Source organism: Xenopus laevis, chromosome 9_10L (assembly GCF_017654675.1).
Source record: "Xenopus laevis strain J_2021 chromosome 9_10L, Xenopus_laevis_v10.1, whole genome shotgun sequence".
NCBI classification, from domain to species: domain Eukaryota; kingdom Metazoa; phylum Chordata; class Amphibia; order Anura; family Pipidae; genus Xenopus; species Xenopus laevis.
This window is the reverse complement of record NC_054387.1, coordinates 77,475,219-77,499,166: the sequence shown is the minus strand read 5'-3', so window position 1 is coordinate 77,499,166 and position 23,948 is coordinate 77,475,219. Positions and strand designations below refer to the sequence as shown.

At 39.9% G+C, this 23,948-nt stretch overlaps 1 protein-coding gene across 1 annotated transcript in view; it reads right to left on the bottom strand.

Annotated features, from left to right (window-relative positions):
* pde11a.L (phosphodiesterase 11A L homeolog) overlaps positions 1–19,083 on the bottom strand; it is a 217,881-nt gene extending 198,798 nt beyond the window's left edge. Inside the window, exon 1 of the mRNA XM_041576061.1 lies at positions 17,525–19,083. Coding sequence (XP_041431995.1) covers positions 17,525–18,301 — 777 coding nt within the window. The 5' untranslated portion in view covers positions 18,302–19,083. The remainder of the gene's footprint in view (positions 1–17,524) is intronic.
* Between the last annotated feature and the right edge of the window lie 4,865 nt (positions 19,084–23,948).

The window sequence follows — 23,948 nt, the reverse complement described above, 5'->3', positions numbered from 1 at the left end:
CAGGGGATTTAACTGAAAATTATGTTAATGCTTTCTCCACCCAAATTGTACTTATGAACCAATGTAAATGTGCTACCCCACAGGGCAGAAGGCTTGGGAACTGGGGGTTTCTGGATAAGAGAAATTTCCATGATACTAGGCATACTATGGATACTAGCATACTATGACTTTGCTGTCATTTGTCTACAGCATATCAAGTTAAGGGGAAAGGAAAATATCTTTTGGATTATATTACATTCTATATATTAATATTACAATTTGCAACAGAATACAGATCAATACTTTATAGGGGTCATTTACTTATGCAAGTGCAATTTGGGTGTAATTTGGCATTCCTTTTACCCAGAACGCAGCATTTTCCATTGTGCAATTCCAGCCACAAGGAGGATCTGCATCCAGCGCAATTGCAATCAATACAAACTGAACACAATAGTGCTGAAAAGTATGGGTGCTGTCATTTCTGTATCAAAATGCCATCTGCACTTGCTGTTATTTCTATATCAAAATGCCATCTGCACTTGGACTTTATCTAAGGTAAAGGGAAAGTAAAGGCTTAGAGATCATGTTAGAATTCCTTCAAATAAACAGCCTTTTAATACAGAAGTACTGTTTTTTTCTCTTCCAAATAGGAGCTTAAAGCTGCATCTAACAGCATCTCCAATCACACTGAAATTCATCATATCCAAGCGCTCCGCTCTTTGCTGCTGGAGCCAATCAGAACTGAGTACAAATTGCACCGATCAGTGGTGTCACTTGTTTCCTTTTGTCCACCATTACAGATAGAAGAGGCACAACTGCTACTTTTAGATGGGTTGGAATGGACACCCTTGGTGCCCTTCAGGGTCCTGCTGCCAACCACCCTTATTGTTGCTGATGCCACACATCAACTACTGCAATCCCCCACCCATCATGAATACACCCACTTCCCAATGGACCCAGGGACAATCAGGGTTTCTCTTGGCATGCCAATAGGCCAGTCCCACACTAGATCTTAATATCTCAGAATGTCAGTAATAAAGGGGAAACATCTAACCCTTCTGACACAGAGATCTTATCCATTTACTTTTTTTATCCATGTCTTGTACATTATTATTATTATTATTTTTATTATTCAAATGTATTTTAGAGTGCCAAACTATTGTGCAGCACTTTCAAATAAATGTGTTTAAACAAAGAAAATATGCCTCATATATTATAATTACGATTCATTTTCAAACATCCAGACAGCTTTAAAGTTTTGGGACGTGTAACAAATTACACTTGTTATCTCTATAATAAATTTAAAGTATGGCCAATCTTTCTATATATTGTTATCCAGAGTATTAAAGGTCAGAATTCCTATCTGGGCATTTGCTACAAATACTGCAGCTCACAATTTTGATTGCTGGAGAACCAGTGCTATTGCAGAGAATAATTCTCTCCCCCTCAGGGGACACTTTATAAAGGAATTACATCACTGAGCTCTAAGCCTTATGGGTAATTAAGGTTTTTTCTGTGCAGATGATGAGCTTAGAGAAACATCATCCCTCAGATGTGGGATTTATGTCCCTAAATGGACATTACAAAGCAATAAAGCAATGTGTTGGAACCTATCTGGTGCCTAAAGGCTTTAATGCCGGGTGAATTATTGCCCTACCATATGTTTGGTGACTTGTGCCAATGTGTTCTGATATGTGCACATACAGTAGATGTCACAATATAAAATACCCCATGCAATGAAGTTATATCATTGTACAGATGATGAATTGGCTGGTGCAGGTATAGGGAGGATGGATAAGTGCCCTGTGATTTGTGGCCTGTCATCATATACAGTACCTTCCCTTGGTTGATGGAAACAAGCAAATGTATTGGTATGACACAAATCAACTTTATACAATGAGCGCTGTTTAGCACATACATTCATGTCTCATTGAAACAGTCTGAATACATTAGAGAATGATAATAATAATGAACTGACAAGGAAGCAATTCTGTATTTTAGAAAATAAAACTAAATAGCAGAAATATAAAAATATTGCTTTATTGGTAATTGCACAGACAGAATAGAACCGCTAAGGGAAATTCTATTAAAATTATTTAAAAAATTGTGTTATTGCAGTTTTAAGAGTTTTACTGAAGTGAGTGCATTACATCAGTATTTTGCTTTATATGTAAGCAAACTTGAAGTGGGGTGAGCCCAATTCATCTGTGCTGAAGGTTGCAGATCTGGGAATAAGTTTGCCACCTTTAGTAAAAAAAGCTTTACTGGCTTAAAGGAACTGAAACACCAAAAAATAAAAGTGTTTTAAAGTAATTAAAATATTGTGTACTATTGCGCTGCATTGGTAAAATGTATGTGTTTGGATTAGAAACACTACTATATTTTATATAAATAGGCAGCTGTGTAGCCATGGGGGTAGCCATTCAAACTGAAAAAGGAGAAAGGTCACAGGTTACTTGGCAGATAACAGATAAGCTCTGTAATAGAATACAATTGGATTTTACAATGTGCATGTGTTATCTGCTAACAGTGCCGGGCCAACTCGGCCAGGCACCCTAGGCAGCCTGGCCGGGCAAAGCGCCCAATACGTGAGTGCGAATGCGTGAAAAAACTACCGTGCGCATGTGCGAAAAAGACAAGTGCATATGCGCAAAACAAAGATTGCGCACGTCGGCCAGATCGGGGACTGGACTAGGGGGTAGGAAAGGCACAGAAGGTGCGTGCTTGTCGCCCCTCCAGCTTTGCACCCTAGGCACGTGCCTACTCTGCCTACCTCTACCTACCCCTAGTTCCAGCCCTGTCTGCTATGTAACCTGAACCTTGAATGGTTGCCAATAGGGATGCACTGAATCCACTATTTTGGATTCGGCTGAACCCCTGAATCCTTCGCAAAGGATTCAGCCGAATATCGAACCAAATCCGAATCCTAATTTGCATATGCAAATTAGGGATGGGAAGGGGAAAACATTTTTTACTTCCTTGTTTTGTGACAAAAAGTCACGCCATTTCCCTCCCCACCCCTAATTTGCATATGCAAATTAGGATTCAGATTCAGTTCAGCCTGGCAGAAGGATTTGGCCGAATCCAAATCCTGCTGAAACAGGCCAAATCCTGGGCGAATCACTTAAAAACACTTTAAGTTTTTGGTGTTACTGTTCCTTTAACGCAGGGATCCCCAACCAGTAGCTCGTGAGCAACATGTTGCTCTCCAACCCCTTGGATGTTGCTCCCAGTGGCCTCAAAGCAGGTGCTTATTTTTAATTCCAGGCTTGGAGGCAAGTTTTGGTTGCATGAAAACCAGATGTACTGCCAAACAGAGCCTCAATGTAGGTTGACAATCCACATAGGGGCTACTAAATGGCCAATCACAGCCTGTATTTGGCACCCCAAGAACATTTTTCATGCTAGTGTTGCTCCCCATCTCCTTTAACTTCTGAATGTTGCTCACGGGTTCTAAAGGTTGGGGATCCCTGCTTTAACGTGTAACTGGGGTGGGGGGGCAGGAATTTGGTGGATCAAAGGCAGTTCTTCTGGATCAAGGAGAGAAGGCTGTGAGTATGCATTAGTGTTGATCAATGGGGAATTTTGTTATTCCTCTGTAGCACTCATAAATAATATATTATTTACATCAGTCCCGGTGGAAACAAATCAAGTCCCTATCACATTCACTATGGTCAATGTAATCAGGAGCCATTCAAACTGTATGGTTTTGGCGTTCTGCAGGAAACTTGAAGTTTCCAGAGGAAAACCACACAAGCACAAGAAGACCATACTACTTCCTTGCAGATAATGCCCAGGTTAATAATAAACCTAAGTCCCCTGGCTCTGCAAAGCAGCATTGTGGCAGTCTATTAATTTACATTGCCAGTAAATCTGTAATACTTCCATTGTATGTGATTTAGCTGCTAGGTTGGCCTGGCAAAAACCCTATTTGGGAAAGGAAAAATATTAATCAGAAGACCACATTATTCCTTCCTACAAAATAACCCAGTGATCCCCAACCAGTAGCTCGTGAGCAACATGTTGCTCTCCAACCCCTTGGATGTTGCTCCCAGTGACCTCAAAGCAGGAGCTTATTTTTGAATTCCAGGCTTGGAGGTAAGTTTTGGTTGTATAAAAACCACGTACATTGCCAAACAGAGCCTCAATGTAGGTTAATAACCCACATAGGGGCTACCAAATGGCCAATCACAGCACTTATGTGGCACCCCAAGAAAATTTTTCATGCTAGTGTTGCTCCCCAACTCCTTTTACTTCTGAATGTTGCTCACAGGTTAAAAAGGTTGGGGATCCCTGAAATAACCCATGCTGTTAAACATAGTTGTTCCCATTATTCACGGGCGGAATTTTCACCATGTTTCGCTTCAAAAATGCCCATAAAATAAAAAAAAGTTGCATGGCTTAGAAAAAGTCATGCAAAAAACAACCATTGACTTCAATACATTTTGCACATTTTTTACAAATTTTAAGCAAAGTGAAATGGGACAGATTCATCCATCACTAGTGCCCATTTTTTTGCACTTTGCACACTGCCTTCCTAGATATAAATTTCCTCTAAAGAGTCCATAAACCAAGTCCATTATGGAACATAATAAAGATTAAATCAATTAATCAGTAACATAAATACATCAGTATTTAAAGCCCCGAGTCCATACTGTGGGCACATGGTCAAACTACCTGGGCCCTACACACTGGACTCCTTCTAGATAATCTTTGTAAGAGGGTGGAGTAAACCCATTGCATAAAGAAAAAAGGTTTTGTTGACCTTTACTTATAATTAATCCCAAAAATTTCAATTCAACATAGGGCTGGGTCTGTTCAGAGTTGGTAGGGGGAGTCGTTTCCCTTTCCAGGTTAGAGGTTTCTTTGGTAGTTTCTTAATGGCCAGGCGTGTAAGCTATCCCTAAAATTAAATAGAGGTGTCACTCTGTGTTCTGTTTCTGTATTTTCATATTAAAGTGAAAAGAGCACAAGCTACCATAGTATTTTGCTGCAAATGACTATTTATTCAACACAACAAAATTCAACACGTAAAATGATGCCATTGTGGGACCCAGACCCAACCTGTGCCTGTCTCTCTGTCTCTCTGGAGTTACAGGGAGAAGCAACTTGCCCAACCAGATCAATATGCCACATATCCTACAAATTATGATTCATTCTGTCCTCATTTGGAAGCAATTTGTGACAATTACGCTTATTTACTGAAGCAGTTTTTTCCAAGTCACAGCCACAAAATGCTTGCCAATCTTCTGGTTTCCTTCATTCATAACAACTGGCTAATATATGAGCTGGAGTTGAAAGCTAACAGTGATTAAACATTTTCAGACTAATAACAGGAATTATACAACAATAAATTATGTAATAAAAATCTGTTTAACAAAGCATATAATGGAATTTCACCCTTAATGGAACTTTCTCAAAAGTTTCAGATAACTACCACTTAACATTTTATCTGATTCAATTCTGCATTGTCTTTGTTCAGATAGCAAGCATGATTTTTATTTATGTAGCCAAGCAGCTATACAATGCTCACATACAATGAGAAGAGACTGAAACACTGTAACTAAAGGTAATGTCACTCAGGGAGCTTGCAAGTCTTTTGTAGCTCTATGGGAGGGGGGTTCCACTGCTAAATTTCAACCACAATTGACTCTTAACAGAAATCGGCCTTGTAGAGTTTTGCTTGGGTCAGTTTTGGCAAACCCACACTAAATCCAACTCAAAGCTCAACCACTTGACCCAGACCCAGCTGACCTTTCCCCCACCTGAGCCAACTTGACCAGCCAATCTCACTGAGCTGTCCCACATCAAGAAATGCCATCACAATAAATCAGAAGTGGTGTCATGTTAGACCAGAACTGACAGCAATACTATCAAATGGCTCCAGGCCCATGCCCAAGTGCCTACAGCACATTAGGAGATGTTTACTTTTTAACTTACATTGAAATAAACATTTTTCTATCTTTTACTTGTGGCCCTGTGAGCTGAGGGCCTGGGGCTGGTGCACCTGGACCACTGTTTCAATGTTTATCAACACTGGTTATTTATGGCACCTTCTCTGTTGAGACACAGAACACACCGGCACAACATGGGTAAGTCTAGCAGGATTAACCTTGCTCGTTTATTGTGGATGCAACGTTTGTTTTTAGGATTGCTTGATTTTGACTTTTGTGTGAAGACATCACTCGCATGGCAAACACTGGAAATGATGCCAGGCAACTTCCACTCAACTGTGTCCGATTTGCTACAAAAAAGCAAACAATTGTGTTCATTTCGAAGAATCAGGCACAAGTGCATCAGACGCACCATAATTTTATCAGACGGAACACCCCGTGTGACCTGTTAGTTGCACTTGAACTTTGTTAACTCTCTCACCAAACAGCAATTCTTTCACACTTTAAAGCTGAGATTTTAGCTATGTCTGTAACAGGGGGATTCAGACCACAGTGTGCTCAGAGGCTATTCCACTATTTCCATCACTGCATGTTAGGGCAGTAGGCGCCGAACGCAGGTTGAGACGCAACATGCTGCATTTTTCCTGTGTTCGGCTCCTACACGCGCCTGTGTGAGTACAGCCCCATTGGAAAAAATTTAATGCGTATATTCCTGCGCTCCCCTGCGGCTGAACGCAGAAAAACGGAACGCCGGGGAGTGCAGGTAAAAACGCTCGTCTGTAAGAGCCCTTATAATATGCCTTTATTGCACTGCACTCGCTGCGGTCCTGCTGCACTGCTAAGATAGATTCACCTGCAAGACTTAGTTTGCATATCTGTGAGAATGAAAACATTTCAGTTATGACAAACTATTATGCTATGTTGTGCTCTAACTTTCCATTTTCAGTTCTCTTTTCACAATCTAGCTAAGTCCACACCTGCATCATCATCATTAGCAGCAGTTAGAAAATCCTACTATCCCTTCCTATTAATTTTTAAATTGCGGCATTGTCTGCTCTTAACAATGATCTGAAAGAAACATCTGTTGCCCGTCTGTGCATATCGTTCAGAGCCTCGTTAAGTGTGTTTGTATTGAAGTGCTTCAGTCTTCACTCATTTAAATAATACACGGGGCTGCGTACAGTTTGCAGGTACAAGATAATATCTACAGGCAAGACAGCAGCAGTAATACTGCAATCAAAATACACACACAATAATCCTCTCTTTAAAGGCAATCAATCACAAAAGGGTTTGCATTATGGTGTAACTGATTGTAAAGATGTTTGTTTATTAATATGTTATACCTAACCCCAAGCAGCAGCCAAAACAGACCGTTAAAACAATCCTGAAATAGACTGAGAAAAACATAAAATCCAGAGGAAAGTGTAGAGGCAGCAGCCGGAAAAGGAAATAACAATTATGGGGGGAAATGAATGGAATTAGATTTCCAATTTTTCCTTCTAAAGTAGGGATGCATCAAATCCATTATTTTAGGATTCAGCCGAAACCTGAATCCTTTGTGAATACCAAACCGAATCTGAACCCTAATTTGCATATATAAATTAGGGGAACAAGGGGTGAAAAGTCCGAATCCCAAATTGAATGCTGGTGAATCTCAAACTGAATCTTGGATTCAATGCATCCCTAATCTAAAGGTTCAAAGCACATCTTTAGACAATTGTAAGCACAAAAGTCCAAACTTGTGCCGAATTTTGTACATGTAAATGTAGTTTAATGTGTGGTCCACATTTGCTTTGTGCACTGCTGTGGGACAAGCACATAGTTTACAGGGAACATTTTCCCTAAAACATAGAAATGAATGAAACCATCATCCCTCAACAAAAATCTCAAAATTAATAATACTTGTATTTACATAGGTCAACAATAAAGAGACAAGTCTGACGCATTTCATGCCTACACTGGGCATTCCAATAAGGTATCAGTAAATTCCCTATGTCAGCACAAAATGCATAAGGCTGCTGTCTCTCTCTTTTTGGCTTATGCATATAAATGTATTATTTTGAACAAATGTGGTGTGACTGTTCTCATTTTATGAGTTGCCTTTACAGTGCCCTTGTTGAATGGGTCGGTTTTGCAGAGCACCCACAATCTCAGTTTAGTTGATACTTTTTTCTGACTTGGTATCTCTCTCTGTTTGTCTCTATATGAACATGATTCCCATATTCCCGTTATTCCTGTTAAGGTGGGTTTGCTATTAACTGGGTGAGATTTTGATATTTAAAAATTGCCATGTGTTCTTGCTCTATCAATTCATCTATTATCCATCCATCAATTATCTATCGATCCTTTCAATTATCTATTATATATCTATCCATCCATCTATTACCTATCTACAGTATCTATCTAATGTTTAATGAAAGCCTCCTAGCATTGAAAGAACTTCGTCTAAGCAAATAAAAGCAAATGTATTCCCAAAGAAGCAGTTTCCAATTAAAGCACATGTTACAGCAGTAACCAGCTCAGTTCTTCTGCTGACATTTTGATGAGCTTTTACTTAGTAACTGACAGGTTGGTAATCCCTTATACATCTTCCTCTTATTTAACAGATATTGTTATATCTGAGAAATCAATAGTCATTCATTTTGGTTTGGATTTTGTCTACAGATTGGTAGAAAACTTAATAATGAATCTCTTAGGAATTGTCTGCAAGGTTAATAATTTGGCAGTTTAACAGAGATCTTTTTTTGGAAAAGAGCAGAGGATACAATTGATTGACTCTTATTAATTGTATCCTCTTGATTCAAGCAGAGATCTGACCGTAGTCAGTGCAATAAGGATAACAATTTTTTAAAAAAGAGAAAAGTACCCTGCTTACATCAAGTTAATACAATGGGTCACTTAAGTATTACTATTATTCTATATTTACCGTCACATATGGGTTGAGAATTAATAAACAAATATATAGCAGCACAAATGACCCCACCTTAGTGATTATCAGTTTAATTATCAGTCTAATTAGACTAATCCCTTAAATGTATTCCACTTTAATATATTTCTAACGTACAGTGCAATAATCTATGAATTAGTTAATAAATAAATTAATTCTGATTAACAATACCTCTAATATTAATAGTGATTAGAAAGTGGTTGATATATTTCTATACAACTTGTGATAGTAACTCATTAACATTCCTCAAATAAATTAATGGAGGTTAACTGATCTAATAGTGCAGTGCTAATTAATAGTAGAATTAATTGTAAATAAATTAATTAGAGGTCAATAAGAATACAGTGCAGTGCTAAAAATAGTAATCAATTTCTCATCCCAAATTCATTCAGGTAGTATAGTTAAAATTCAGTGATCATTAAATATTATGATAAAAAGTTAGATCAATCTGCTCGAAGTCATAAGGTAATAGAAGGGAAATGAAGTAAGAGGAGGTGGAGTTGTCCCAAATTCTACTGCCTAAGAGGTTCTACCCCTGAGACACCACAAAGATGGAGAAGGCAGAGTGGTCCAGACTGTGGTCTAAAATTTTACACTAACCCTAAATTGTAAAAGCAGCTGTTGATCGAACTTTTCACTGAATTTTAACCATACTACTGGAATGAATTTGGGATGAGAAATTGATTACTATTTATTATGCTGAAAGAATAATAGTAATTCCTAAGTAGCTTGATTTAAGCGGAGTACTTTTTTCTTTTTTTAAATAGAGATCTTTCTTTATTACATATAATTACAAAGTTTCTGTGGTTTAAAAAACTTCCACATCATTGTCAACAGATTAAAAGAAAATCATTTCACACATGTTGATTTAGAGTAGAAAATATAGCTTTAGTTCTTGTGGTGCAGCCAATCGCATTAAACCTTCCTACAACATAAACAGGGATGATACAGGGGTTCACTAGCCCTGCTCACTCAAATGAGCAACTGAGCAACCCATGTGGCAGTAGCTTCAACAGGGGAAAAAATTCCATGTCAATGAAATAATTTAACAGTAACCTGCCATTCCCCTAGATTATTTGATCCCTGTCAGATGTAAAAATTCCTATAAATATAAATGTTTTTCTTATCCAAAAGCATATCTCACCCTTTAGATGACGATACAGTAAACAATATATTACATTAATGAAAAAAATAGAATTATATTTGGGCAGATTGTCAAAACGCAGACATTTGCCCAAATTACCCAGTAGGGGGGGCAACATTACCCCAGGGACCAAGGTCCTGAATTGGAGCCCGTCCTGGGAAACATAGACCAATGGAAACCTTACCATGGACCAACAATCTGATTGGGGGCTTAAGCAAAAACAACAGACATTGATCACATTCATAAGCCAATGTGGCTCTTGGCAAAGAGGTTTTTATACATGACGAGATCATTATTTAAATAAGAACTGGACAGATTCAATATATGGATTTGTACAAAGGACAATGGACAACAAACCTGGTCAAGAAACAATGTCTACCTGTGTATGGCCATCATTTAGGGTAATATAATAAAATGTGTAGTAGTAACCCACAAAGTCTGATCAGATATTGTAGCACCTTGCCATTACTCCTGTATGCTTGATAGTCATCATCATCATCATCATCAATTATCTCAATTCCATTTTTTTGAACTGCATGACTTTATACTCCAGAAATCTTCTCTGAGCTGTGCCTCCCTCATGATGTTTGGAGAGAGGTTTTATGTAGCTATGGACTAGATTAGCCTTATAGACCTTCATTGTGCTGGCTAACATCTTTATATTTTATAACAGAAAAGTAATCTTCCTTATCATTTTACTATATGAATTTGACTTCCCTAAAACAGAAATGGAAAAAAATTAGTTCTTCAGCTTCCTTTAAAAGGATGTGACACCAAGGGGCCGATTCACTAAGCTCGAGTGAAGGATTCGAATTAAAAAAATTCGAATTTCGAGGTATTTTTTGGGTACTTCGACCATTGAATTGGTTAAATTCGTTCGAATTCGAACGAAATCGAACGATTCGAACGAAAAATCGTTCGACTATTCGACCATTCGATAGTCGAAGTACTTTCCCTTTAAAAAAAACTTCGACCCCCTACTTCGGCAGCTAAAAGCTACCGAAGTCAATGTTAGCCTATGGGGAAGGTCCCCATAGGCTTGCTAACCTTTTTTTGATCGAAGGATTTTCCTTCGATCGTTGGATTAAAATCGTTCGAATCGTTCGATTCGAACGATTTAATCGTTCGATCGAACGAAAAATCCTTCGATCGATCGAACGTAGGATTAGCGCTAAATCGTTCGATATTCGAAGTCGAACGATTTTAGTTCCCAGTCGAATATCGAGGGTTAATTAACCCTCGATATTCGACTATTGATGAATCGGCCCCCAAGTGTGACCACTACTCAATTGGCCATTTAATATATTCAGCTTCCTCTCTGCCCTCAGCTATCTGGTTTTATATGGGTCCAAATACAGTATATAACCTAAACTCTATGACAAACAGTATACAGTATGTCTAAAAGTGGACAGGGTCAAATCTCTCCTACACTTACAGGTAAAGTCAAACAAGAGTAGATGTTTTGGTACCACCAAAGGACATGCCATGGTTACTGGGAAGAGCTAGCAGTCACTCTCCAGTGAACCACAGCCTAATAGTTTGTTAGCTTTATAGCAGGGAAATGTAATTCCACGTGCCCCATTTTTAAACTCATTAAATGATATATGAGACTGATTATGCATTGTTCCAGGCTGAGGATATATGTACATCCAACACTTAATCAGTCTCCATTCTTTTTCGCTAGGATGTGTGGATGATATGTTAGTCTTACTGCATCGTTCCCTTTCTTACAATAAACTTGGGAGAGCTTTGGGGCAGTAAATTTTAATATTTGGGTAAATGTATGCAAATATCCCCAGAAAGGGCAGTATTTGCAGCCTAGATTCATTGTCTGATGAGTTTTATGTTTAAAACCATCAGTCAGTTTTGATTTTGCTGGGATGTTTACTATTTATGAAATTAATCATTTTATGGGGTTATTTTGTTACCAGAGAACAATAATCCTGTACTTTTCTGGAATCACGGATTAAAGATGTTTTTCCCCAGTCCCTTGTTACAGAAAGAGTTCATATAAGGCAAATGTACTACGTTTATTGACCGTGATTAATCCTCCATTTCTTAAAGGGAAGTAAATCATAAAATGCATCTAATTAGACAAAAAATAATGTATTTGTTAGACGTACAACTATGCTTTATAACTGTACAGACATGCATTAATTAATGTTAAAGATTTCCCACCCCATGTCCTATTTGAATGTTCTTGTTCAGCGTAATAGCTGAGTTTTTCACTCATAGAATATCATTTCACCAAAACCTACCATACACATCTTATGACTTTCATTGGATCAAATGCCCCACCTTGTACCTCCTCTTGTGGGCACAAACTGATCCCTCTGTCCCCAGACTTGGGTAGACAGGACTGAGGCAGCGGGAGCTATTAGGGCCAGGGCTGAACAGATTTTCTCCCAATGTCCCGCTGGCTCAGTTAACTATACAAAATACCTTTGTTAAGAGTTTGATCTGACTTATTTTTTCAGTTTCAGCAATCTGGTTGCTAGGGTCCAATTCACCCAAGCAACCATGCATTGAATGAATAAGACACTGACATGCTAAAAGTTAACTTAAAAGTGAAGCACCCCGTTAATAATAATAATAATAATCCTGCTTTCTATATCATAGTAAAAGTGTAAACTTCCCCTTGCAAAATCAGTGGTTCCTTTCTGTGTCTTGCTTGAAATGCGGAACCTTTTCAGGAAAGATTTGCTCGGCTTTGATATGTTCAGTTACTATTTGGTTTGCCGGGACCCTTGGGACTTTCAACAAGATTCTAATACTTAAGCAAGGGACTGTGCGCTTTGTGAATTGCAGAGTCGCCAGAATGTGTTGCATTGTCGGCAAATCAGTTTTTGACATGCTCAGCCACGTTGACGCTTGTTCTGCAAATGTTCCAGCATAAGGGGAAAGTACAACTGCAACTAATGTTTTCACATTGTTTTGGATCATTGAACATGAGCAGATATATTCAGTTTTGTTAACAGCTTGGGGGGATGATTTCTAGTCTGTGGTCAGAAAACAGACACTGGAACTGTCTATCCTGGCTGTAAAGTCAAGGAGCTGGAAATGATACAATCTCCTCTGACAAACCATGGACGCAACTGCATCTGCTTTCTCAAGATACACACCTTTGGCTTCACTCATTTTGACTCATTGGATGCAACTGCTGTGCTTGGCTGCAATGGCACTGGAATTGCAGGAGGAAAATTTGCATTGTAGGTAAATTAAACAGGGCATCTTATGTCTGAAAATTGCACTTTGCACAATGCACTTGCATTTGTAAATGGGCCCTGTTGTCTCATACTCTTTTAAGGCAGCAATTCTAAACTTGTTCGGCTGGTCCCCCTGAAGGGTTAGAGTTTCTAGTCATAGGAGGAGGTGCTTGCACACCCTTACCTTTCCAAATAGTCTGAATAGCCCAGTGTTCAGTGGTGGATGGATCATCGCCCTTCCAAATCAAGTAGGAATAATGTCATCAGTCAACTGCAGCAGGGCAATCCCTTGCAAACATGATTGATAAAGAGGCTTGGCTGCAAAATGTTGCATTTCTGCTAAATAAACGTGCATGGGATTGCCCTGCTGGACTTGACTTAATAGCTGGTGAAATTGTTCCGGGTTAGAGATCCTAACTGCTAAGCTGGGACTCTTTAAAAGTCAGCTTTCTTTAAAAGTCGTCTCTTCTTAAAAGTGGGTTGTTCCCATTTGATTAAAACAAGGGCCCTGCCATGTGTTCTATACAGTAATTCTATTTTCTGAATCTGGTAACAAAGGTGTTTCCAACTGATTTTGAACCATGCATCGACCATGAATCCCTGAAACAAAACAACCAAACAAACCATACAAAAACAACCAATAACCTCCCCAGTTTATAATTTCAGTGGTTATCTTGTTGCTCGGGAAGCTGTTAACCCTAGTAACAGGGCAATAGTATAAGAGACTGGAAGACGAATAGCAGAGAATATCCATAGAAACACGAGTAAAGAAAAGGTAACAGTAACAAAGCTAACTGGAAAATGGAAAAGGCCAGCCTATAACATACTATGCCTTTAAAGGAGAATTCAACCCCTTATTAAAAAAAACCCTACCCCTCTACCCTAAATAGACCCCCCTCCCTCCTTCCCCCCAGCCTAGCTGCTACCCCGGATAAATGACTCTAACTTTTTACTTACCCCTCGGTGCAGATTCTGTCCAGCGGAGTTCATGGCAGCCATCTTCTTCTCTTCGGTAATCTTCAGGAAGTAAGTACCGTAACGGCGCTTGTGCAGTTGGAGCAGTCTGCCGGCCCTGAACACATGCGCATGCACCGTAAGTCGGAAATTGCCGAAGCGCCAGAAGAAGACCCGCAGATTAACGAAGAAGAAGAAGATGGCTGCCATGAACTCCGCTGGACAGAATCTGCACCGGGGAGTAAGTAAAAAGTTAGGGGCACTTACACTGGGTAGCAGCTAAGGGGTGAAATTCTCCTTTAAGAAAATGTTAAAGGGGAAGTTCAACCTTACGTTACCTTGTTAGACTTAGACTTGTCATTTGGTCTTCATTGTTTATTTTGCATGGTACATAGATTGCAGGTATAGGATCTATTATCCAGAATGATTTAGACCTGGGGTTTTCCAGATCAGGGGTCTTTTCATAATTTGGATCGCCATACCTTTAAATTTGCTAAAATAAATATTTAAACCAAAATGGTTAAGAGACTCCTTATCCAACCCTCACATGTGTATGTTTTCTGTTTCTCATACAGTAAAAAAGTAACCCAACAACAGAAGACCGTCTAATGTCTTTTCAGTGTGAGAGAAAGTTGCTCAGGATTGAACAGCTTTCTCCATAGAGCAAACCAGTTCATCAGGCACTATAACCTCTAGACACACAAGGCTTGGTGCTATGTGATAAGTTTGTTAACATGCAACCAATGATAACAGTAGAAATACTGCATGTCTGCCCTCCTGCCTGCCTCAAGCTACCCCTTCTGGTGCAGATTAAGGGGCAGATGTATGAAGGGTCGAATATCGAGGGTTAATTAACCCTCGATATTCGACTAGGAACTAAAATCCTTCGACTTCGAATATCGAAGTTGAAGGATTTAGCGCAAATCCTACGATCGAACGATCGAAGGATTATTCGTTCGATCGAACGATTAAATCCTTCGAATCGAACGATTCGAAGGATTTTAATCCAACGATCGAAGGAATATCCTTCGATCAAAAAAACTTAGGCAAGCCTATGGGGACCTTCCCCATAGGCTAACATTGAGTTCGGTAGCTTTTAGCTGCCGAACTAGGGGGTCGAAGTTTTTTTTTAAAGAGACAGTACTTCGACTATCGAATGGTCGAATAGTCGAACGATTTTTAGTTCGAAACGTTCGATTCGTAGTCGTAGTCGTAGTCGAAGGTCGAAGTAGCCCATTCGATGGTCGAAGTAGCCCAAAAAACACTTCGAAATTCGAAGTTTTTTTAATTCGAATCCTTCACTCGAGCTTCATGAATCGGCCCCTAAGTGTCCAGTTAATAGCATCCCAAGGAAAAGAGTTGATCGGCTGAATTAGAAAGGGCTGCTGAGTTAGCGAAGAGACTGAATAAAGAAAGAGGAATAAATTGTAAGCAATGCACTAATAAGAGTGAATAAAGGTGGGGGGGAAGCTTGTGAAAAGGGCTGACAGTGTTATAACACTTCGATTGTACTGACAGTAGTAAAGCACTGCATTAATAATAGGTGTTGTGTAACTATAAATATATCTGCATCAGTATGCCAAGAAATCATCATTGCTCTAGAAATCTGAGTTTTAGATAGCATGCTTAACAACATCCTGTATATGACCCATCATACACATTCATTATTCATAGTTTGAATCATTTCGGTAAAATTCATAAAGAAGCAGATCCCATCTAGCAGCTCAAACCTTTCTGGGGCAAAAATACTGTGTAAATAAGGAAAATCTCTCCTCCCCCACTGGTTTGTGGTGGCTAAAGGGCTCATTTACAAACACAGGGGCAATTTTGGATGCTATTTGCCAAGTTTTGTTTTTTTTTACCCAAAATGCAGTTATTTTTCAAAACTGCACCATCATTGTAGCCACAAGGGGGAGTGATATCTGCTGTATCAATACATGAATTGGTTAAAGAATTACATGTAGATGACATTTCGGAGTGATTGTGTGCATTTTGCCACAATAGCGTTAAAATCTACATCTGTACTTAATTCTTTAGGCACAAGTCCACAACACATATTGACAGAGCCTGAAGCTGGAACCCTGAAAATACTGGGAGCTCTAGGGTTCTCCTGCATTAATAGGCACACATGAACATGATTTGGAAAAGGAAGCGGGACAGACACACCGACGCAGAACACAATTATAGGAAAGTGTTTCCATTTTCTTTGTAGCTGCAGCAGTGGTAAATGGGCCCTCATGTTATGGAATATTGAGTATGACTGTCTAACAGGCAATAAGCTTGTAAGAGGTCAAACCTTGAAGCCTCTACTGTATGTGTTATTGAACAACCAAAAACCTACACAACAAGCTGGAAGCTGAATAGCTGGAATAGCTTGAACGCAAGAGGATTGGATTTCCCATGTACAGAACAGCTGCGTATTAACAAATATACCTTTTACATAAATGGCAGCCAGATTTTCTTAAATCCACAGAATTATTTGCATTCTATCAGTTTAACTGCAAAGGGTTTCTTCTGGAATCTTAACTTAGGGAAAAAAACAATAATAGAAATAACTTTTCAGTAGACGACCATGCTGGGTTTTATTATACCAACAGTAATAAAATATCTATATATTGTTCTTTGTCCAATAATTTGTGTTTATGATTACAAGTAAGAATGGGCAGAGTCAGAAGGTGACAAAAGATCATAGTATCTGAAAGCCAGCACAGAATATGAGCTGCAAAGAACAGCAATGGTGACATCAAAGGGAATTTCTGCCACAAATCATATAAGTGAAACGGTCAAGTTCTTGATTAAACAATTAAAATTGCACTGGGAATTTAACCATTTCAGTTACATATTTGTCTCTTGGGTTTCAGCCTTCTACAATGCATTGACCCAGAAAAGAAAGCTACAGACCTCTTGTATAGTTGGTAACTTTCACAGCCTGCTTGAAACAGCTGAGTGTATTGACACCAGGCCGCTGTCTCAGAGAAGGTATAACTTAGAGCCATCCCCATACAACATACTGGGGGTCATTTATCAACAGTGGGCAAATTTGCCCATGGGCAGTAACCCATGGCAACCAATCAAATTGCTGCATTCATTGTTCTACTTGCAGCTGGCTTCAAAAAGCTAATCACTGATTGTTTGCTATAGGTAACTGCCCATGGGCAGATTTGCCCAGTGTTGATAAATGAGCCCCACTGTATCCAAAACCTTCAGAATATACTGCTTTTAATCACTGTTAATACTGTGTTTTATAAAGAGGTTCTGCAGGCTATGAGACCTTAACCACACATACAAAGATTACAATGAAAAGGATAAAATATTTACCCCATTAACATGCATTTACAATTTCTTTCTTTCACCATGGCCCTGTAATCCCCACAGCTAACTCTGGCATCAGCAGACCTACCTGGTAAGCATCAGGGATGTTGACTGTTTCTCCATGCTCTGCTACATAACCAATAATGCCTTTTCCCCATGGCACCTGCACCTCATTTGAGTTCTCCATACTGCATGAAGGCAGCAGAGTGGTCCCTGCATGCACATCAAAAAACTTGGACACCAAACTCTTCTTGTTAGCCGTCCCTTCCACCAAGAAGAGAGAACAGCGATCGGCATCCACCATAATGCATACAAAGATCAGAATTTTGTAGCACAGGCTGGTGAGGTTGAGTTCATTGGAGATATCCTTCACCAGTTCTAGAAAAAATGCTCTCTCATTGTGCTCTTTTAAGTAGTATATGTAGTCAATAGCAGTCGATGGGTACTGGGGGATGCTGACCCTGGATTCCAGAAGAGCACTGAGAATGTGTGCAGTGGTAGGTGGGAGGGAGCTTGCCTTTCTCAGCAAAGCTCTCCTTCTCATGCTGGTCAGGGGCTCCTGGGCTCTGGAATTAACATGTTCATCATAAGTCCTGTTGACATTGATGGCCTTTGACCTAGCAAAACTTTTCCTCAGCTCTTTCTGAGAAGCCCTTCTCTGCAAGCCATCCCCACGATTGGTCCAGCAGTCTTTGCTCCTGTCATCAGCGCTGGAGCTGGAAGGCGTTTTTGCCAACTGGTTCCTTTTTAACAACTTCTCCACCATTTGGTGCTTTCCCTTCCTGATCAAGTAGTCCTCAAACAGTTCTGGGTGACTGTCCAAGAAACGTTCCACTTTGGAGAAGTCCAGCGCTGGCTCTGACATCTCTGCTGGGGGGCCCCTGTTGACTTGCTTTTTATAATCCTCAATCTCAGCTCCCTGGCTGAAGAGCTCTCTCAAGTTTGCAGAAGCATGGTAGTGTTATTCCTCTCCCCAGTCTGCTCCTGCTGCACTGCTCGCTCGGGATTCCCTCACTGCTTCAATCCAGCAATTTACAGGCTAAATATAGATCCAATGAGAAATGCAAAAAAAACTAATAATAAGGAAGCATTTAAGATGGAATGACTTTCTTCATCTTCCTTACACAGCTACCCGCAGCGCACAGAGAGTGAGAGGGGATCTCCAGAAGGGAATACAAGGATTTCCTACGGTGTCATGTAAAGAGCACAGGGAGTGGGGATATAAAGCCAGCTCTGCTCTCTCTCTTCCTCCCGCGATCGCAAAGATGCTCTGAAGCAGCAGCAAAGCTGATCCGTGGGTGTTTGACGCTCCGGCACGCCCCCCGGTGTCCTTCCTAAACCACTATCCGACTCTGTCTATAATGGGTGTGATTCCGCGATGAACAGGAGAGCGCCAAGCTGCAGGGTCCTAAGTTACAGCCACGCCGATGTACTGTCCATGGTGCTGAAAAGACTGTGCAGTGCTGAAAGGCATGTATCGCTTGAGTCACATGATTCCCAATAGTACTTCTCATCCTTTATGTATATAGCACCCACATAGTCCACAGAGATTTAGTTAAGCCAATGCACCTGCCCGTATGTTTTTGGAGTGTAGGATGAAGTCCAAACAGATGGAGAACATGCAAACTCATTGCACTGACTGTAATAAAAGTATATTAGAATCCAGCTCTTGCTATGGGGGTCTCTTTACCTTGTAACAAGGTTTTAGATACTAATTTGTAAGAGTGTCTGCTATAGTTCTGAGTGTAATCAGTTCAGATCTTACAGTAAATATTGTTTAGGATGAGTTTACCCCCATTTGTCCTCAATAAAGGCCTGCTCTTCAGCCCTTAACTATAAGGCTATTCATACCTGCAGTCAAGGCTTGGTTTACTCCCTCATGGTATGTCAACACATTGAAGATGAGAGGCCTATGGTAACATTATCATAAATGCATGGCAAACAGAGTAACTGTGCCTGAGTACACCCAGTACAGTTACCATACATACATAAGTTTAAATCACTGATCGGAGTGCTGCTGGAGTAATTGTCTTCAGTGAAAATACTGCCAACTATGTTTACAGATTTGTGTGAGTGTATATATACACACATATATATATATATACATATATATATATATATATATATATATATATATATATATATATATATATATACAAACAGGGCTGCCATCAGGGGGGGACAGGGGGCACAAGTGTCCCGGGCCCAGGCATGAAGGGGGGCCCGGCAGTGCTGCACTTTTGAAAGAGCCGGGCCCCCCTTGAGAGCATCAAAGCCGTGCGGCCATTTTTGAAGTCCCGAAAAGCCAAAATGCAGAAGTGGCGAACAGCCGAAGGACTCTAGGCCACGAAAACAGCTGAATTCCCGAAGCAGCGAAAAGACCCGAAGCTGCGAAAATAGCCGAAGCCACGAAGCGGCGAAAAGACCTGAAGCCACAAAGCGGCGAAAAGACCCAAAGTCACAAAAACAGCCTAAATTGAAGTCCTGAAGCGGTGAAAAGACCCAAAGTCACGAAAGGAAGCGAAGTTGAAGTTCTGAAGCCATGAGTTCAATTCTACTAAACACCAATTTGTGGGGTTTTTTTGCTTTTTTTTTTAATCCCCTGGCCACCAATGTATTATTTTAATATTCTATAGGCCCTTGCCACCAATGTTTTTTCAAAAAATAATTTTTTGGGGCCCCAATTTTTCTAACTTGTAAGGGAGGCCCTGGTGCCAATTTTTTTTTTAACTTATAAGGGGGCCCTGACCACCAGTCAGGCATACCAAGATCTGTGCTTTGAATCAAAAGCATTACTTTAACTCCTGTATTGTTTAAACTCATGAGTCATTTGGTTCTGTTGTACAGTATTTCCACCTAAAAAAGGGAGATGACCAATGTAAAGCTGTATAGGCATCTGACATGTATCTTATGACACTGGTCTATGTAAGTAGACGCATTACTGACAGAGAGTTAGCCACTGTTATTGAGGGCCATCTTAACTCATCACACTTGATAATAATTATGTGGAATGGAAAATAATATTTAAAACACAGATGAATCAAGATCTGTTATTGTGCATTAAGACTTATGGATGAAGGTTGGAATGGCAATTTGTTCACACAAGTTTTTCACTTCCTACTAGAGGTAGTAATCCATTATTTATGTGTGTTAATCCATTATTAATTATGGCAGGCCATTAACAGGATGGACAAATTAGGGGCTTTGGCCGCAATTACGCATGTTCTCAGATGTACTGGCATTATAGTACATGTGAAGTACATGTGCTTATAGCATATTGCAAGCGAAAGCTGTGTACATAGGTACGATAAAAAGTAGGGTGCAGGAAGAAAAGATGGATGCTATGAAGACATATTATCCAGCATTACTAGTTTCATGGTAACATAAAAGAGCATGTTCCAGGAAGCAAAGCCAGAGCTATTTAGTAGGGTAAAACAGAGGAAGCTACTGCAGAACCCGCTGTTTGTAGAGCAAACAGCCAACAGGTTGAATTGAGTTTGAGCTCAGCAACTGATGAAGAACCGTCAGTATGTATTTTTCCACAATAAACAAAGCTGAAAGCTGAATAAATTCTCAACTGAAAACAAATAGGTGCACTTAAAACAAAGTAACAATGTGGTGGACAGGAAAAAAATTAAGCTGACAGGGTGAAAAAAAAATGAATAAATGATTACTAGTGATGGGCGAACAAATTCATCAGGCGCATAAATTCATCAGGCGTGAATTTGCGGTCAATTTCTGCATTTGCTGCAGGCAAATAGATTTGCAAAACTGTTGTGAAAATTTGCCTGTGAAAAATCTGCTGCCTCAAAAATATTTGGGCGCACATAAAAATTGTCGCGTGTCAAAATTATTCGGACGCCCATTGACTTTAATGCACTTGGACAAAATAGGCACACGTATAAAAATTGTCACGGGCAACGAAATTGACACGCGTAAAAGTAATTTTGACGCTCATTGACTTCAATATGTTTTGCAAATTTCGTGGGAAATTTTGCGACGAAGCGGGACAAATTCACCCATAACTAATGATTTCGTGCCTCCTCCACCTCTCCTGTCTTATTAAAGCATTTTTTGCAGAACTCAATATAACCGGGACCTTCTGCAAATAAATTGTGCAGTCTTCCCTTCTTTGGAAAGAAAGATTCTAACACAGAGTATATGGTGGGGGACAGAGGGGAAAACGCCAAGCGATACCCCCAGCAAATAGGACCTGGGGAGAACACTGAGTTTGCAACCACTGATTGCCAGTGGGTGAAGCTGCTCCAGTGCTTTATGTTGCCTAGCAACTCATTTCTCCATTCAGTTGAATGGAATGTGGAAAATGTAGAATCCATGTCTCCTGCACTCTGTCATTTTTTTTGCCAGCACAGTAGATTCTACTATGCCAGCAGTCAGCTGGGGGAACTTTAAGGAATATTGAAACAATGGTAAAAATCTTGCCAATGTCATCCCCAAGATCAAGTTCTCTGGAGACAGGGTCACATCACGAATCATGAGGCTCCATACTACTTATGTTATAGGGTCCTCCCCCTAAGAAGCACAGTTATTACCTGGATCCCCTTGGAGGAGTGAGGCCCCAATGAAAAACAAATTCCCCTCGTTTGCACAACCATCCCTCTGATTCGCCCCATTATGGCAAAATTCAACCACAATCCTCCAAAGTCCTATGCTTTTCACATCATGCAGATCACACCTTTTCATCTCAAGGCCCTTTCTTCTACCTCCCCTGACTGCAGTACCCCCTGTGTCCTCCCTAAAAGGGCCAATAAGAAAACAATCCCACCCAGAAGAACAAGGCCTCCCTTCCAACCAAGGATCCCACCAATGACCACCCTCCCTGCACCACTATTTAGTCTGAAAACTGTATTTCTTAGTGTACTTTCTTAAAAGATGCACTTGTGCAGTGGGTTTACAGAAGCGTGCATAGTTGAAGCCAGGATCTTAATAGCCATACCCTTCTTTTTCTCAATCCATAGCTCTGTTGTGTTTTAAATCTCTAATTAAAAAAACAAAGCCAAAGCCAAGGAGGTTTGGTTTTATGACACTGACTAGTAAGAAATAGCTGAGATGGAATTCTCCAGGTCTAGCAATAGCAACAACAACCCATTTGAGAAATATCATTAAAACTTTTCCACCATAGATACTTAGCACAGATCTGTACCAACAGAGTAGCCCTTTATGATCCTGTCTGACTGTTACTTTGTGCAGTCAGATTTATCAATTTGGCAGTTTAGAAGTATTTACAAATTATAATGATAATAAAAGTAATAATCCCTATGGGGAATATAATCCCTATGGGGAAGAGGGTTGATATGCAGTCTTATTGTTTAATTACAGCCAATTTAACAAACTGCTTGCACATCTGTGCATGAATCATGGCTGAAATATATGATGTGCACAGAATAAACATTCTTCTCTCCATCATATAAATAAATGGGTTTTATAATGTCTTTCTATTTTGCATGAATATATTGGTAGAGACATCTGACCCATTTTACAGTCTAATTACCTCCTGCCTCTTGTCATTATGTAATTTCCCCATACAGAACTCACAACATGTTACTTGACTTCAGGGCAGTTCATTTGCATCACTAATTGAAAAAAAATCAGTGTTTTAGTGCCAACAATTGATTGCTGTTCGCATGTAACAAAACAGAAACTAGACCAATGCTTTTCTGAATTAGCCACAGCCTTGCTTATTAACATTGTGCATATTTTAAGCACTTTGTTTAATGCCTCAAACCACACCATTTCCTTGTATTTGCACATGGCCACGTGTTTGTGGTCCTAGAATAGAACAGGTGTTAAAGGAGAACTAAATCTTAAAATTGAATATGGCTAGAAATTATGTGTTTTATAGACTGAACTTGCTGCCCTATACCAGTAATGATCCACAATTTGTTCACAGCAGCTGGCTATCTTGGATCTTGCTGGGTCATCTTATGTTAGTGACAACTGACATTAGTTTAGACAACTAACCCTAGTCCAGAGCACGTGCTGCAAATCAGCAGAATATAAGATGCTGAGCTACTGGGAGAATCTTTGAAGGGATAAATTTGCATGCTGAAAGGTTGTGGTCACCTTGGGATAGTACAGAAGCTCTAAACATAAGAGGGGTCATTTGTAAAAATACCCTGATTGAAGTATAATAGCAAGTGATGAAAATGTGCACCCCTTAGTGTTCATTCAAAAAAAACACCTCTGTCTGTGGTCTGAATCACTCTGCACAGCAGAGGCAGCCAGTGTTGGACCTGCCCACTGAAATACCAGGAAAAGTCCCGTTGAGCCCAGGTGTTTGTGGGCCTCTTGCTTCTAACCATTTGGCCTATTTCATGGTTATTCCCTATTTCTTTATGGGAACAAAGCATATTAATGGAAGAATAGAGTTTAGTATGTAGAGAAAAGAGACTAGGAGTATAAACAGATTGTTCGAGGAGAGGAGGTATAATGGTGTGCCCTCAGCCTAAGGTTTTCTGGTGGGCCCCTGGCGTTCCAGTCTGACACTGAAG